This window comes from Microcaecilia unicolor, chromosome 5 (genome assembly GCF_901765095.1).
Source record: "Microcaecilia unicolor chromosome 5, aMicUni1.1, whole genome shotgun sequence".
NCBI classification, from domain to species: domain Eukaryota; kingdom Metazoa; phylum Chordata; class Amphibia; order Gymnophiona; family Siphonopidae; genus Microcaecilia; species Microcaecilia unicolor.
Window position 1 is genome coordinate 236,664,170 of NC_044035.1, and position 18,580 is coordinate 236,682,749.

Sequence of the window (18,580 nt, forward strand, 5' to 3'; positions counted from 1 at the left end):
CTCCCTTCCTGTGACTAGAGCAGCCCTCCACGTCTCTCTCTGCCTCTAGTGCCTTCCCATTGGCTAGATCCCACTCAGTTTCTACTACTAGTGAGACTGGAAGAAGGCAGGGCAGGCACTTTCACACAGAGGGCAGGATTGGACTGCTGCAGATAGAGGTTTTAAACTCTGAAAAATGGACGGACACATCGGCCATCCTATTAGATTCTGGACAATAATGCAAAAACCTATAGAATCTTGAAAAAAGCCAGACATTTGGCAATCTTAGCCTCAGTCCTGAGCACATCTGATAGGACTCCGCTAAACATTTGGACCCTGGCAATATCTTAATATAGTCCTGCCCAAGGCAACAGGTATGAGTTGGCAATACACATAAGGAGTAATATTTGAAACTCAGGACCACAGTATTTAAATGTTTTATGCATACATAGCACTGCTATCCAAAGCAACAAGTAACACTAAATATTAGGGATATGCATTTCTTTGAAACAACATTTCTCATGTTATTTTGTATCAGTTTTAACCTAAAACAAAATGACAGGAAAGTACTTCCAAATTTTGCTTTTTCCTGTGTTATCAATAATACTGCACTATTGAGCCATGATGTGCTTTATTAATATGCACTATTGACATTGCCCTAGACAAAAAAAATCTTTAAAAACCTACACAAAATGAAAAATCTCATAAGCAATATGGGAAACTACTGAATATAAGCATAGAGTAGTGATGCTGTATGTACAGTCAACGATATTCAATCACGATCGGTACAGCTAAATGTTTTAATTTAGGACAGCCTTTTTGCTGGCCTAAATTAAACTGCTTAGCTATATGAATAGTGGTTGAATATTGATGGCTATCTGTACAGTTGGATGAAAACACCCATGCTTCATCCCCACTCTTCCCTGGCATTATCCAGATAATGCTGGTGTGATCTGTAAGAATTTTCAGTGATAGTTACATGTTTAGTGGCCACAGCTAAATGGATAAGTGCTTTTGAATAACCAGCCTATAGCAGAGAATAATTCAGTCAGTAGGTTTCACAGTAGAATAGAAACAAAGATGTAAATAATCAGTGGGTAAATAATTATGAAGGTTCCTCCCTGTTAAACCCCACTGGCTGGCTCTGCACTCATATTCAGCAGCAATTAACCAGATGGTACCCCTGAATATCAGCACAAACCACCATATCACTATCTGGTTAATGTCAGGGGGCAGTCTGGAAGGGTAGTCTGGGCAGAGCTGGACCTTACTTTGTTAGTGGTGATTTTCATTCTGCTAACTAGGTAAGTGCCTAAATTGGCTGTCCTAAATTTATCTGGGCATAGGTCTGAATGTCTGCTGGCAGCCGGACAATTTCCTGTGGCCATCGAAGATCCAAATATTCAGTGCCAGTGTCTGGATTAGGCCTGGCACTGAAAATCAAGATAATTTGCTGCCAGTGTTGGTTAGCCCCTCTGAAATTGCTGACCACCACGGGCTCAATATCAGCTGAAAGAAAAATGCACATCTGAAATCAACAAAAGGTTGCTCATTAGGAACAGGAAATTATTCCTAATGTTTATTGGGGAGGGGCATAAAACAGTAGAAAACAGGGAAAAGACAGTTTGAAAGGCGCATTTCCCCTATTGCTGTTTCACTGGTGCAGAATCTGGAAATGCTTAGCCCATTTTTTTTTTTTGGGGGGGGGGGGGGAAGCTTATTTATCTAGCAAATGGGTCTTAACTGGACCATTTTCAAACTTGTGTCTTTTCACAGCTTTTTTCCCCTGCTAAATTTGGTCCCATTCCATTAAACTTTTGGGGAGTTATTTTGTTCCAAGACAGAAAGCATAGCATTCTCAACCCCTTATATATAATTCTCTCTCCAACACAATGGGGTTGAAAAGAATAAAAAAAAGATATAGCAGCAATAGAAAAGGTTCAGGGGATAGAACAGCTCACTTATGAAGAAAGGCTAAACAGGTTAGGGCTCTTCAGTTTGGAAAAGGCATGAGAAGTTTAAAAACTGTGAGCTGGGTACAACAATAAATATGGAATGGTGGTTTAACCTTTCAAACAACACAAAAAGAAGAGGCTGTATGAAACTAAAAAACCCGCAGATTGAACACGAAGCATAAGAAGCTGGGTTTTTTTTACAAGTAGTGCACAATTAAGCTGTGGAATTTCTTACTGGAAGACATGATCAAGACAACCAGTTGCACATACCTTATTCAACTATACACATATAATTTGCCTTATATGTAACCGCTATTTACTTCTCTTAAATGCTTGTGTACTACCTTTCTTGTTTGTCTATCCAGCTTATTTTCGAAAGAGAAAGATGCCCATATTTCGACCCAAATCGGGAGATGGGCGTCCGTTTCCCGTGGGCGCCCAAATCGGTGGGACTGGGGTGTGGTTATCGCCCGAGGAGAGATGGGCATCTTTAGCTGATAATCGAAACAAGAAGGGCGTTTTTGACAAAAATTTGGTCCGCTTTATTTGGACCCTTTTTTTTCAGGTCCAAGTCCCATAAAAGTGCCCCAACTGACCAGATGACCACCGGAGGGAATCGGGGATGACCTCCCCTGACTCCCCCAGTGGTCACTAACCCCCTTCTACCAAAAAAAAACCCACTTTACAAACTTTTTTTCCAGCCTGTATGCCAGCCTCAAATGCCGTACCCACCTCCATGACAGCAGAATGTGTTCTACCCTCTGACAGCCTTTCCCTGGTTCTGATGTGGGTCTCGGGCGAGTGTGACACCTTTTCTGTTAAGGGCACTGCAAAGTCACATCAGCAATGCATTGTGGTGGGTGTAGGGTATTGGGGTCCGTGATTCCACTAGCTTGTGTTAAATGCTCACGATGTTGGTAGTTGGTAGGCTCTACTGCCATGGTGCTTTTCCCTCTGCTTACTGGGTTAGAGTGTGCCCTGTTTTGTTTCCGGTAGTCCATGAGGTAATGGCCATTTGTGTAAGACACTTTTAGATCCCTTTCATGTGTTAGCCACGTTACAGCACTTAGTTCTTACCTTGAATGTTGCTGAAAGAGGGCATTGTACACCATTCTGCCAGCTCTGACCTACTGCTCATCTCAGTAGCAGGGAGACTTGTTACCAGTGGGGCACAACCTCTGATCTGCAGTGAACGGTGTGTAAACGTGTTTATTCAAGTAAAGGACGTTTTCAGCAAGATTAGTCTTCAGGTGTGAACTGCTGTGCCAAGGTTATACAGCAGCAACAAGTCCTGTCCCTGGAGCACTTTTAGTGGGTACTGCAGTGCACTTCAGGCAGGCAGACCCAGGCCCCCCCCCCCCCCCCCCCCACCCGTAACACTTGTGGTGGTAAATGGGAGGCCTCTAAAACCCACTGTACCCACATATAGTTGCCCCTTCACCCCTAAGAGCTATGGTAGTGTTGTACATTTGTCCCTCCCACAACAAATGGCTTGGATTGGGACGTTTCTGAGCTGAGCATTTTTAGTTTCCATTATCGCTAAAAAAAAAGAACGCCCATCTCGGAAGGGACCAAATCCATGACATTTGGTCCATCCAAACCGTATTTTCGAAACGAAATATGGATGCCCATCTTTTTTGAAAATATGGTCTGTCCTGCCTCTTCACATACCCGTTTTCGGACATAGATGCCCATGGAGATGGGTGTTCGCGTTCGATTATGCCCCTCCACATGTCTGAGTTGCACTTGTCCTCCCCCCACCAGCTGCTGCTTAAGATATTTCATAGTACTATAATTGTAAGTATGTTCTAATCCATGCCTGTTAAGGTGTTATTGTGCTGGCATTGTGAGTTATCATATCTATGTTATATGAATGTTCTGGTATGCTGCCTACTATAGTGTATCATTTGTATTCTGCCAACATTTATCATATTTCTGCTGTATGGATGTTTTACTGTGAAGTTTTAAATGTATCATTATTATTTTTATTAGGATTTAATTGCCTATCTCCAAGTTTACCTCACTGATTATATTTTATGCTTACATTTGGTCATTTTACTATCATTACATCGCTAAAACAATGTAAATTATATCAAGCTATAACTGTTGTACACCTCCTTGGGAAAATCTCTTCATAAAGATGGTTAATAAATCCCAATAAACAAATAAATAAACATAACATAACAGATCAGCCACCTCTTCAATAATCTCTGCATGTTTGGTACTCTGACCGACTGCATTGCTAAGACCTGTACTTTCCCCATGGCCCTGTAGTGCAAATATTTTCATTGTTCATGGCTGTTGATAGCTGCTACAACACTGAGTGTGTGATTGGCACATCTCATGTGTTTGGGAAGCCAGTTGGAGACAATATCATTAGCACATGATTCACCTTCAACTGCAACAAAAAGAGATCCAACATCAGCAGCTGTTGGACTCTGTTGAGCATGAACTGCTGTTCTCTTCATTGCCACCAGTGCAAATGTTGTTCAGAAGATGCAAGGCTTTTGTAATATTTGCTGCATTGTCAGTAACGCAGCAGATGATATCAGTTATTATATGGAATTCAGCGAACATTTCAGCCATCATTTAAACAATCTTCTTCCCAGTGTGGGAATGTTTAAACTGTCGAACAGCCAAAGAATGGGATGGTGCAATAGTGTCTCCTTGTTTATATACTGAACGGTCATTCCAAGATACTGTGCTTATGGCTGCTCCAAAGATCTGCTGCTACAGAAACATATTCCACCTATTCTAATTCTGAATTAAGTAAGTTCTTCCGAATGTCATACAGTTCATTTACGTTTTGTGTCAGATTGCATCTACTTGAAAGTTGGACAGCAGGCATATATTGCTGGCAAAACTTTCTGAAGCCACTTCATTCAACTGTTGTAAGCAGCATCGTATCTTCTGCAATCATCAACAAGGCTTCATGAGCAAACTGTTTCTGTGAAACAGTTCCTTGTCTAGCCAGAGTTGTGGAACTCAGATAAATTTTTTCGCTGGTGGTTCTGGTTGCTTGCATTGATCACCTCCTTTAGAACTCTGCTTTTTGACATTCTTTGTTGCTGTTGTTGACCTCATGGCCTTCAACCTTACATGATGACTAGGATGTTGTTCCTGTTTTAATGCAATGTTTTGCATGTAAGTTAATTTATAGAAGTTAGACTAAACATCCTTAGCCTCACTGAAGAGAATATAATGGATAAATGAAGGAATGCAATTAAGGGAGAAATTAAGTGATTTTAAATTTCAATTTTACTCTAATTTTTACATAATAAGATGACAGCAGATAAAGACCTGTATGATCCATCCAGTCTGCCCAGCAAGATAAACTCATAGCTTAAGGACTGAATTGCAACAGCATTAGACTTAGATTTTTAATCATTTGTTAGATAGTTATCAATCACAAGAGCATTTTAACAAATGGCAGCAGCTGGTGAAATATGTGCTGCCACCACATTTTAACCTGCCAAACCAGTGCCATATAAATGAAAATTATAAGAAAATAAGACGCCAACAAGCGGACAATCAGTGCATCAGTAGCCTACAATATTCACCTTGAGATGCTTAATGAAGTTGGTGCTTGAAGTGATATTGAGGGGCATTTTTGATATGATGTCTAAGTTCAACTTTGGACATTTTGCAAATAACGTCCAAAATCTGAATAGGAAAGAAGGTCATTTTCCAAAAAGAAAAACGTCTTTTTTTTTTAATACTGTTTTGAACAAGGTTTTGGAGATTTTGTTTTATAGTCCATTTTCAACAAAAAAAAAGGTTCAAGTCCAAAACGCACAAAATCAAGCCATTGGGATATAAGACGCGCCAGCATTTTTAGTAGACTGGTCCCTCAGACATCCCAGGAAAGCAATAGGGCACCTAAGGGGCACTGCAGTGGGCTTCATAAAATGCTCCCATGTACATATTTCACCATTGCTCCCTTATCTTGTCTGCTGAGTCCCCCAAAACATACCCAAAATCCACTACTTCTAGCTGTACACCACTACCATAGCCCTTATGGGTGAAGGGGGCACCTATATGTGGGTACAGTGGGTTTTGGATGAGTTTTGGAGGGCTCACAATTTCCCCCACAAGTGTAACAGGTAGAGGGAGGTATGGGCCTGGGTCCACCTGTCTGCAGTGCACTGCACCCACCACTAGACTACTACAGGGACCTGCATGCTGTTCTAATGGACCGGAGTATAACATCGGAGTCTGGCATACAGGCTGGCAAGTAATGTTTTAAATCACATTTTTGGGGGGTGGGAGGGGGATAACAACTACTGGGGGAGTAAGGAGAGGTCATTCCTGTTTCCCTCCAGTAGGCATTTAGGGCCTTTTTGTGCCTTATTTGTTATAAAAACAGGTCTAACTCAAAACATCTTAGTTTTAGTCCTGGACGGTTTTGTTTTGTTCCTTTATGGCTGAAAAACATCAAAGTGTTAGCAACGCCCAGATCCCGCCCTTAACATACTCCTGACATGTCCCCTTGTGATTGGAACGCACTTCTGATAGACTTCATAGAAAAACATCTAAAAATTGAGATTATAGCCCAGTCATCTCATTGAAAGCAGGACATGTGGTAAATAACACATCAATGCAGTAAAATCTTTTAGTAAATGTAGACCTAAGATTTGTACCAGAGGCAATGGAAGGTTAAGTGAATTGTCCAAGGTCACAAAAAGCATCAGTGAGATTTGAACCCTGATTTTACTGGTACTCAACCAATAAGCTATTACTCTACTCCATTTACACAACTGCAACTGATCTTCATTAGAGGCCTTCCTCTAACGAAGCCTGCAGGCAATTATCTTCCAATAGAGCCTGTGAATAATATAGATGAAATGAACAACAAATAGAAATTATATTTGCATTCTTGTGCTGGAAAGAGGCTGGTTCTCACCGAGCCTGCAGTTTCTGCAGTCCAATCTTATGTTTCTCCTGCTCCCAAGCCATCTCTTTGTATACGGTGCGAACTCTATGTGAAGTTTGCCTCTCCATCTCCTCACGGATTCTGTGGTCCATTTCAAATTCCTACAAGGAGAAGATGTGATTTATTTTATATCAATATTGAAATTATTGACACATTAGAAGCCTGATGTCCATGTAAGCATCACGAAGTATTCAATATGAGTGTTAGGTATGAAACAATTCAAATGGTTATGTTGAAATGTTGACTTCGGCCTTTAGAGGGAAAGTTTGAAAACCCATGAGTAGCTAGTAGACCCACATGTACTTTTGTGAGTGGATCTGTAAGCAAATTTTCAAAGGAAATCTTTCCACAAAGCTTTCCTTCAAAAATCCAGATAGTGTTCACAACATAGGTACTTTTGTATCAGGCACTTTGCACTTATATGGAAGCAGGTGCAAAGTACACGGCAGAAAATGAGTGTGGTGATTTCAAAATGCTATCACCACATTTACTTTCTTTCCTTGATCTAATTCCATTTACCCTTTTATGTAAGTGAAAATATTGACAGGGCAATTTCAAGCCTCATTTTTATTCACTAATCATATCTAATATCCTGGAATGGCAAAACCATAACAAGACTCTGTAAGCCACATTGAGCCTGCAGATGGGTGGGAAAATGTGGGATACAAATGCAATAAATAAATAAAAATTCATAAAAACCTTTGAATATTGTCCCTTAAACACCACTTTCCCTTCTGAACTTTTCAGGCTTGCTAGCATATAGTCATATTAACAAGACAGGCACAATTGCAGGATTATTTCAATACCTCTAGAAATCCCTCTGCCTAGGGAGCTGCTGAGTGCTGCCATCTTTCCATTGTTTTCAGCTCCCTAACAATTGGTCCATTGCTTGGTCTTTTAAGACGCTCAGCAGGTTAGTTTGCTATAGGAGATTTTTGCCACAAGAGATTTTTACTGTGGCATAATCATGAGTAGGATCAAAATGGTATTGAATGTGCTCCCCAACGTTTGCATTATAAAGCATGTTTTATATACAGTAAAACCAAAGTTGCTAACCTGTAACAGAGGTTGTCAGGAGTCAACAGGGTACTGCAAACACACCATTGGTAATGTCTCCAATGGCCCCTGGGACAGAGATTCACACTGACAATGCCCAGAACCTTCCAAGAGACTTAACTAGGTATGTGCATGCTGACGTGTTGTCACCACTCTCTTCAGTTTGTACCAAGTTGGGAATCTTTTGTATTAAAAGTTTCTTCCTCCCCCTTTTAAAATGAGGGGACAGTGGGTTGGTTGGTGTGTTTTTACTATTCTGCTGTAACCCTATTACAGATAAACAACTTCACTGTCTCCAGTAGTAGTTAAGATAATGTAGTCACACCACTGGTGACTGCAAAGTTGAAAGTTACTAGTTCTACTGAGCTGTATTCCAGGAACCTAGCCAGGCCAATGGGTACTAGGAAAAAAATATACTCATAAGAAGAAATTCTGCAAGACAGTCTGGCCAAAGATCCCATCTGTTCTGCTAGAGAAGTCAAGACAATAATAGTATATGAAGCTGTGAACAGAAGAACACGTGGTGATCTTACAGATACCTAGCATGGATGCCGATCAAAGGATGGCAATGGAAGGTGCCTTAGTTCATAGCTGATGTTTTACAATAATGTCAAGCGAGTGTTGCTTAATGATAACCAAAAGTGATGTAGTCTGCTGTCAGGTTTGAAAGTGCATAGTTTGTGACCTGTCCAGCCAAGTGGGAAGAATCAAAAGGTACAAAGAATTAGGAAAACTTTATGGTAGTCTTTGGTGCATTAAAGGTGGAATAGCATAGCTTTCCTGCAATTAGATGTATGGAGAGCTGAACAGGAGGTTGCTTTTTTGTCAACTTTTTCATGAATCTGGATCCTAAGAGGTGGGTGATCAGTTTTCCCCTATGCATTCCTGGTAGGTGGCAATATCAGTCAGTTGGAGTCTTAAATAATTAGTTTTCAGTCCGGTACTGGAAAGATGGAGCCGATACCTAAGCAGATTGGAAAAGGATTACATTGATGGTTCTCACACAAATGAGTGAAGTGTGCCCATTTGAAATGACAGGATTCATGATGGGTGGCCAACGCAAAGCTACAAACATATTTTGGATTTCCTGTGTTACTGGCAACTTGATAATGAGTCACCTCTCAATCTTCATGCCATCAGTGAGAGGTACATCAGGCTGGGATGCAACAGACGACTTCTGTTACATCAGTAAGGAGGGATGGTTTCCTAAAAAAAATGGCTTGGTCTTGTGTCAGGGAAAGAAGCCATTGAAACCAGACTTGCCAAGGCCACTGAGGAGAAATTAGTATAATGAATCCTTTATTGACTTTTGAATGACTATGAATATGAAAGGAATGTGCAGAAAAACACATAGAAGACCTCAATTCCATGGTATGGAGAAAGCATATAGGACATAACCCTTCTTCTAAAAAAAGATATAGTGGAATTAGAAAAGGTGCAGAGAAGGGCAACGAAAATGATAAAGGGGATGGGATGACTTCCCTATGAGGTAAGGCTAAAGTGGCTACGGCTCTTCAGCTTGGAGAAAAGGCGGCTGAGGAGAGATATGATAGAGGTCTATAAAATAATGAGTGGAGTTGAACGGGTAGATGTGAAGCATCTGTTTACGCTTTCCAAAAATACTACGACTAGGGGGCATGCGATGAAGCTACAATGTAGTAAATTTAAAACTAATCGGAGAAAATATTTTTTCACTCAACGTGTAATTAAACTCTGGAATTTGTTGCCAGAGAATGTGGTAAAGGTGGTTAGCTTAGCGGAGTTTAAAAAAAGGTTTGGATGGTTTCCTAAATGAAAAGTCCATAGACCATTATTAAATGGACTTGGGGAAAATCCACTATTTCTGGGATAAGCAGTATAAAATGTTTTGCACTTTTTTGGGATCTTGCCAGGTATTTGTGACCTGGATTGGTCACTGTTGGAAACAGGATGCTGGGCTTGATGGACCTTTGTTCTTTCCCAGTATGGCAATACTTAAGTACTTATGTACTTATGATTGTTCTCCAGGAGCAGCATTTCATCCTGACCATAGCTGTAGAAAGGGCTCACAATAAGCCCTGTCCTAATCAAGTAGGTGGTTCAATTGGTCTTCTAACTGGTTCTGGTCTCCTAGGAGGCATGTGATTTGAAGAAAAAGTTGCATTAATAATACTAGATTCCATATTTTTATAGTTTCTTGGCATAATTTGCTTGTTGATATAGAACATGGCTACTAGGTAATTGGTTCAAATGAAGAGTATCTTGCCTGTGATCCACTCTCTTAACATCAGTAGTGCATAAAAAATAGCTCTCAACTGCAGTTGTTTTGTGGAGTTGACTTGCTGGATGACTTTCCCCCCATTTCAGTACCTGCCTTTGCTAAAGCAGCTGCATTTCCCAGTACACTGGATCACCCTGTGAGGATGGGGTTTTTGGTAGCTGTGAGTTCAGGACTCACAGGAACTCTGTGAGCCACTGGATTAAAGGCATTTGGCTCTCATTGAAGCTGTACGTGCTGATATGTCATAGGGGCCTTTTAGCTCAGATCACTTGGCTGTTTGTCTTCCGTACTTCCTGAAATGCCATCATTAATTCATTTACTTTTTTAACTTTTCTTCTTCTTCTATCTTGTATATTTTGTGTGTGCGCGAGGAGGTGGGCAGATGAACATCCTAATGGCTGAGCAGCTAAGAAGAAATGAAGAGGGTGATAACTACATCCAAGTGTAGAACCCAGTAAAGTCTCTTGGAAAATTCTGGGTTTTGGGAGAAAGAATCTCTATCCTGGGAGTTGTTAGATGATATTACCTACAGTGTGGCTATATTATCCTGTCATCAGAGAACAGCTATGTAAACTCAACATACATATATATGCATGTAAAAGTAGGCTTATCAGAAATATAATGCCCATTTTTATTTAATATAAATGTAGGCAGAGTTTGAGCGGTGTAGTGATGTATACACATACTTTATAAAATACACATATACAGATATTCAGTAGATGCACATATAAGTACATAAGTATTGCCATACTGGGACAGACCAAAGGTCCATCAAGCCCAGCATCTTGCTTCCAACAGTGGCCAATCCAGATCACAAATACCTGCAAGATCCCAAAAAAGTTCAATACATTTTATGCTGTTTATCCCAGAAATAAGCAGTGGATTTTCCCCAAGTCATTTTAACAATGGTCTATGGACTTTTCCTTTAGGAAGCCGTCCAAACCTTTTTTAGACCCCACTAAGCTAACCACCTTTACCACATTCTCTGGCAACGAATTCCAGAGTTTAATTACATGTTGAGAGAACAAAACATTTCTCTGATTCATTTTAAATTTACTACTTTGTAGCTTCATTGCATGCTCCATAGTCCTAGTATTTTTGGAAAGAGTAAACAAACGATTCACGTCTACCCGTTCCACTCCACTCATTATTTTATAGACCTCTATCATATCTCCCCTCAGCTGTCTTTTCTCCAAGCTGAAGAGCCCTAGCCGCTTTAGCCTTTCCTCATAGGGAAGTCATCCCATCCCCTTTATCATTTTCATTGCCTCTCTCTGTACCTTTTCTAATTCCACTATATCTTTTTTGAGATGCTGTGACCAGAATTGAACACAATATTCGAGGTGCAGTCGCACCATGGAGCGATACAAAGGCATTATAACATTCTCATTTTTGTTTTCCATTCCTTTCCTAATAATACCTAACATTCTATTTGCTTTCTTAGCTGCTGCAGCATACTGAGCAGAGGTGACTCCTAACGTGGAACCTTGCATTACATAGCTATAATTCGGGTTCCTCTTTCCCACATGCATCACTTTGCACTTGCTCACATTAAATGCCATCTGCCATTTAGACACCCAGTCTCCCAGTCTTGTAAGGTCCTCTTGTAATTTTTCACAATCCTTCCTTGATTTAACGACTTTGAATAACTTTGTGTCATCAGCAAATTTAATTACCTCACTAGTTACTCCCATCTCTAGATCATTTATAAATATGTTAAAAAGCAGCGGTCCCAGCACAGACCCCTGGGGGAACCCACTATCTAACCTTCTCCATTGATAATACTGACCATTTAACCCTATTCTCTGTTTTCTATCTTTTAACCAGTTTTTAATCCACAATAGGGCACTACCTCCTATCCCATGGCTCTCCAATTTCTTCTGGAGTCTTTCATGATGAACTTTGTCAAACGCCTTTTGAAAACCCAGATACACAATTTCAACTGGTTCACCTTTATCCACATGTTTGTTCACCCCTTCAAAGAAATGTAATAGATTGGTGAGGCAAGATTTTCCTTCACTAAATCCATGTTGGCTTTGTCTCATTAATCCATGCTTTGAATATGCTCTGTAATTTTTTTCTTTATAATAGTCTCTACCATTTTGCCTGGCACTAATGTCAGGTTCACCGGTCTATAATTTCCCAGATCTCCTCTGGAACCTTTTTAAAAAAATCGGCGTTACATTGGCTACCCTCCAATCTTCCGGTACCACGCTCAATTTTAAAGATATCTGCCTTAGAGCATGTTCTGAGAGTCTATTTTATAAAGGCACATAAAACTGGCAGAAAAAAGTATGCTTTTGGAAATTTATAGATGGAGGAAGTGTTTCCAATATCCGGGTGAGTGCCCACCTATGTAATAGTGATCATCACATGATATGGTTTGCTATAAGGGCAAAGGCGGAGTGTGGACACACAAAACTCAAAGACTGGATTTCAGACGTACTGATTTTGGTAAAATGGGGCAATACCTGAAGAAGGAACTGATGGTGTGGGTAGGAATACGTGAAGTGGAAAATCAGTGGTCCAAGCCGAAAGCTGCTATAAATATGGCAACTGATCATTACGCAAGAAAAGTAAACAAATCAAGAGAAACAGGAAGTCTATTGTCATGATTGAGACTGTATTCCATGCCTTCACTCACCTCGCCTCCTGGTGCCGAGGGGCCCTATGGCTGCTGTGGACTGTCTTCTTCCTGTTTCCCAAACATGTTCCAGAGTTCATTCCAGTCCTATTCTGATCTTCCAACATTCCAGACTTGCTTTGGGGTTCCTGCAGCCAAGCCTCACTTTGGTGCTCCTGCAATCAAGCCTCGCCCTGGTGTTTCTGCTGCCATGCCTTGCTGTGGTGTTCTTCCAGCCAAGCCGTGCTTAGGTGTTTCTGCTGTAAAGCCTCACTCTTACCTGTGACCTCATGTATAATTGCCTTTATTAAGCACCTGGGAACTTTCAGGCTTGCCTTTGCAACAGAGGTCTTCTGATGAGTTTTCGTCTGTGTGTGCTTGTTGCAGTTCCTGCCCTGCTAGTTCTTGCCCTGTTTGTCTTCAGCTTCAGTTCCCTTCCTGCTTGTGCCTGCCCTGATTGTCTTCAGTTTCAGTTCCCTTCCTGCTTGTGCCTGCCCTGTTTGTCTTCAGTTTCAGTTCCCATCCTGCTTGTGTCTGCCCTGTTTGCTTTCAGCTTTCATTCCAGCCTAACCTGTTCCAGTATCCTGAATCCTGTTCCAGTATCCTGAATCCTGTTCCACTATCCTGAATCCTGTTCCAGCCAAGCCAAGTCTGTTCCAGCATCCTGTTCAAGCCAAGCCAAGTCTGTTCCAGCATCTAGTTCCAGCCAAGTCCGTTCCTGCATCCGCTTCCAGCCAAGCCAAGCCAGTTCCAGCCAAGCCAAGTCTGTTCCAGCATCTGGTTCCAGCTGAGCCAAGCCAAGTCCGTTCCAGCATCCGGTTCCAGCCGAGCCAAGCCAAGTCCATTCCAGCATCTGGTTCCAGCCAAGCCAAGTCTGTTCCTGTTTCCGCTTCCAGCCAAGCCAAGTCCGTTCCTGCATCCGGTTCCAGCCAAGCCAAGTCCGTTCCTGCATCCGGTTCTAGCCAAGCCAAGTCCGTTCCAGAATCCGATTCCAGCCAAGCCAAGTCCATTCCAGAATTCTGTCCAGCCAAGCCTGTTTGAGAGTCCTGAATCTTGTACCAGCCTGTCTGTGTTTAGCCTCGCTTCCTGTTTGGGTGGTTCACCTGCTGTTGCCGGTCCCCGGCAGCGGCCCAAGGGCTCACTACTCCAGATCATTCCTCACAGTTGTGACATCTATATGGTTCTCCAAACAAGTGGCTGAAAAAATAAGAGAAAATGAGGCTTCGTCCAAGAACTACAGATGAACACAATGAGAGGATCACGGAAAAGATTATCAGATTAACCTCAACGACGTGAAGAGGGGAATATGGCTAGCAAAAGTGCGTGTGGAACAAAAAATGGCTAAAGATGTAAAGAGAGGTGACAAAACCTTTTTTAAGATATATTGGGGTAAAGAGAAAAGATAGGAATGGAACTGCAAGACTGAAAGATACTGAAAATGGTTATGTGGAGAGTGATAAGGATAAAGCAAGCATGCTAAACAATTACTTCTCTTCAGTGTTCACAGAAGAAAATACTGGGGAAGGACCACGGTTAACTGCCAAGGGAATATCTGGGAATGGAGTGGATATTGCACCATTCACAGAGGAAAGCATTTATAAACAGCTTGAAAATCTGAAGGTGGACAAAGCTATGGGGCTGGATGGGATACATCCCAGGATACTGAGGGGGTCTTTTACTAAAGCGTAGCTGAATTTACCTGCAGCAGGGCCAATAGGAATAAAATGGGCCCTGCTGCAGTTAACTCAAGCTACGTTTTAGGAAAAGACCCCTTGAGAGAGCGCAGAGAAGTCCTGGCGGGATCTCTTAAAGATTTATCTAATAGATCTTTAGAGACGGGAGAGGTTCTGCAGGATTGGTCCCTCTTCAAAAAAGCGGATGTGGTCCCTCTTCAGAAAAGCGGAGACAGGGAAGAAGTGGGAAACTACAGGCTGGTAAGTCTGACATCGGTGGTAGGAATAATAATGGAGTCGCTGCTGATAGAAAGGATAGTTAACTTTCCAGAAGCCGATGGGTTACAGGATTCGAGGCAACATGGCTTCACCAAAGGAAAATCCTGCCAAATGAATTTTATTGACTTCTTTGACTGGGTGACCAAAGAACTGGATGAAGGATGTGAACTAGATGTAATCTACTTGGATTTCAGCAAAGCCTTTGATACTGTCCCTCACAGAAGATTCGTGAATAAGCTAAGAAGGTTGAACTTAGGACCCAAAGTGGTGACCTGGATAGGAAACTGGTTGACTGACAGGCGACGAGTGTGGTGGTAAATCCGCCACACTCGTCGCTTCAGGGGTCAGTGCTGGGGCCAATTCTATTTAATATATTTGTGAGAGATATTGCTGAAGTGTTAGAAGGAAAGGTTTGCCTTTTGTGGATGACATGAAGATAGCTGACAGAGTGGATACCCCAGAAGGAGTAGAAACCATGAGAAGGGATCTCCAAGTGTTAGAAGAATGATCAAGGTTCTGGCAGTTAACATTTAATAAATATTAATACCGAGGTATCAAAATGCTCTGGGTTTAAGGAAACGTCTCTATTTTCATATTTATTTTAAACCCACCCCTTAAACAATATTTACAAATACATCAAACTTTATACCTAATTTTATTTAATATTTTAGTGCTCAGTATTTTAGTGACACTGTGCCTTTTACTGGAGATGCTTTTTGTCTTGTCTGGAATTGAAGGAGTTGGGTGGAAAAACTGCTTGGTTGGCTGTAAGGTCAATGTGAAACTATATATTTCTAAATGTATGATAGCTTTTGCTATAACATTAGAATTAGCAACAGTAGTAAAAGTGTTTTTGTTTTTATTTCTTGTTTGAATTGGTCTGTTCTCTTAAAGACGGCATTCCGGCAAAACATAGTTCCGTGTCGGGAACAGAATGTTTGATATGAAGGTTTGACTTATTCACCAAGCATTCGCTGATGCCGATACTGGGAAGACACTCGATTTGAAAATAAACTTCATCTATATAGGCACCCGCCTGACTGCTTCTGCTACTCACATAAGATAAGTGGATTGAAAACTGGACTGTAAAGATACATCCATTATTTAGGAAACGTTTTAGTATATGGTAGGCAGGGAGGGTGGTGCTGTGATGTGTAATGATGAGTATCTAGTTTGTTTCTGAAGGTCTTGCACCTCCAGTAAAATGCACAGTGTCACTAAAATGCTGAGCACTAAAATATTAAAATAAAATTAGGTATAAAGTTTGATGTATTTGTAAATTTTGTTTAATGGATGGGTTTAAAATAAATAAGAAAAGTTAAAATTTCATGCCAAGAAGTGCAGAGTGATGCACTTGGGGTGCAGAAACCCAAAAGAGATATACTGGTGGGGAGAGACAATGCGACACCATGGCCATAAGGATGCTAGGCTGCATAAAAAGGGGTATAACCAGCAGAAGAAAGGAGATGCTGATGCCCCTCCACGTTAGTGAGGCCCCACTTGGAGTACTGTATTCAATTTTGGAGACCGTATCTTGCTAAGAATGTAAAAAGACTCAAAGCGATGCAAAGAAAAGCTACAAAAATGGTATGGGATTTGCATTGCAAGACGTACGAGAAAAGACTTACTGACCTGAACATGTATACCCTGGAGGAAAAGAGAACGAGGGGTGATATGAAACAGACGTTCAAATATTTGAAAGGTAGTAATCCGCAAACAAACCTTTTCCGGAGACAGGAAGGCTGTAGAACTAGAATTGAGGTTAAAGGAGGGCAGACTCAGGAATAATGTCAGGAAGTATTTTTTCATGGAGAGGGTGGTAGATACTTGGAATGCTCTCCTGTGGAGATGAAAATGGTAATTAAAAAATGCGTGGGATGAACACAAAGGAATCCTGTTTAGAAGGAATGGATCCACAGAAGCTTAGTGCAGATTGAGTGGCAACACTGGTAATTGGGAAGCAAAGCCAGTGCTGGGCAGACTTCTATGGTCTGTGCTCTGAAAATGGCAAGGACAAATGAAGGACAGATATACATATAAAGAATCACATACAATGAGTTTATCTTGTTGGGCAGACTGGATGGACTGTACAGGTCTTTGTCATTTTCTGCCGTCATCCACGATGTTACTAGGTCTATTATAAAATTACACCCATTGAACAAAACTTTTCATTGTAAGTATTGTTACACACTTGCAGACTTTAAAAGTAGAGCATTAAGAAGTAAATAGTTGGTACTTATATTTAGGTAATACTAGGATTAATTTGTAAATGAAATGGAATCCTGAAAAAATTAAGGAGAATCCGCCATCTGTTAGACACTCTAGCATTCTCTTTAGTGGTCCAGAGCTTACTGTTGTCTCTGCTTGACTATAGTAATATCATTTATGCAGGTAGTCATAAGACTTTATTAAAGAAAATTCAGACTATTTAAGTTACTGCTGAGCGCTTAATATTTTCTGCTGATAGATATGATACTTACTCCTTTGCTGATTACTTTGCAATGGTTGCCGATTGAAGCTCAGAAGGTTTGTATGTTGATTTTTAAAATACTTTATGGACTAGCACTGATTATATGTTGGAATTGATTCAGATGCCAACTACTAAATGTTACCTATGGGATGATATGTTGTTACACTTTCCAGATCCCAAAGGGTTAAAATATTGACGGATGCTTACTTTGAGCTTTGTCTATCAGGAACCGAATATTTGGAACGCAATCCCTAGTCATGTTAGAAAAATACGGAATTATTTAGTTTTCAAGAAAGTGCGTTTTAAGAAATGTGTAGAAGTGTAATCTATATTTACAGGTCTTTTACTTGGTAGAGTCAATTGTTATTTCCCAGGAACTGCCCAGTTTACTTGTTTGTAATCTGCATAGAACTTGTGAGTTGTTTGGGAACATTTGTAATTTAATGTAATGTAACTGTTGAGTCAGGGGAGGGTGTAGGCAGGCCTTGGACAGGAAAAACAGGAGAAGAGTGGCTGAATTAGGGAACAGAGTGCATAGGTAACAGAATGGGATGGGTCACTGGGGCCATGGCCCCACCAACACTTGCTCAACACAGCATCAGCAACTAGACAGCTTGGGGATAGGGCTTAAGCTTGGTTTGTTTGGCTCCTCCAAATAAAAAGGTTTTCCATTGCCCTGGTAGAGTGTTCTCTGCCTTGCTTCCTCTCGCTGTCTCTTCTCTGCAGAATGCTCTGCTGCTCTGAAGTCTAAAGAGAACTGGTAATGCATTCCAGATCATTGCCTCAGAAACTATGTCCTGGGTAATGTACTAAGTCCTGCTGAACAGTCAGAGAGAGCACCAGAGTGGTTGAGCATTTTTGAGGCAATCGCCAAACAATTCACATATCTGCAAAGCCTGTGAGTACTTTTTACCCATGTTCTTTGCACTAATTTTTAAAATAAAATGCATGTGTAATTTTACTTTGAAAATTGCCTAAGAAAATATTATTCACACAGAAAGAAGTGCAAGAGTGTTTGAGTATATACTGTACAAGTACTGCCCTGAGTAAGACCCCCCCACCACCACCAATACCTCTTAAATGCAGATAAAAACATGTTTTTTGTTGCAATATGGGGACAATTCTATAAATAAAACGTCAACATTTACAAGTCAAATATATGTATAAATGATTCGAATACTGGTACAAACACATATAAATGCCAAACTTCTGGCTAAGCACTATTCGTAAAAAGGCACCTTAGCTGGAAGGTGGGCATACAGGTGGACAATGTTTGGGTGAAGTGGGGATAGGGAGCACAGTTGGACACATAAGTTATAAATATTATAGTTAATGTGCATGTTTCAATAATT

The 18,580-nt window shown here is 40.9% G+C and overlaps 1 protein-coding gene across 1 annotated transcript in view; it reads right to left on the bottom strand.

Annotated features, from left to right (window-relative positions):
- CFAP44 (cilia and flagella associated protein 44) overlaps nt 1-18,580 on the bottom strand; it is a 444,725-nt gene that overhangs the window by 117,422 nt on the left and 308,723 nt on the right. Inside the window, exon 21 of the mRNA XM_030203902.1 lies at nt 6,838-6,968. Within this exon, the coding sequence (XP_030059762.1) occupies nt 6,838-6,968 (131 nt within the window). The remainder of the gene's footprint in view (nt 1-6,837; nt 6,969-18,580) is intronic.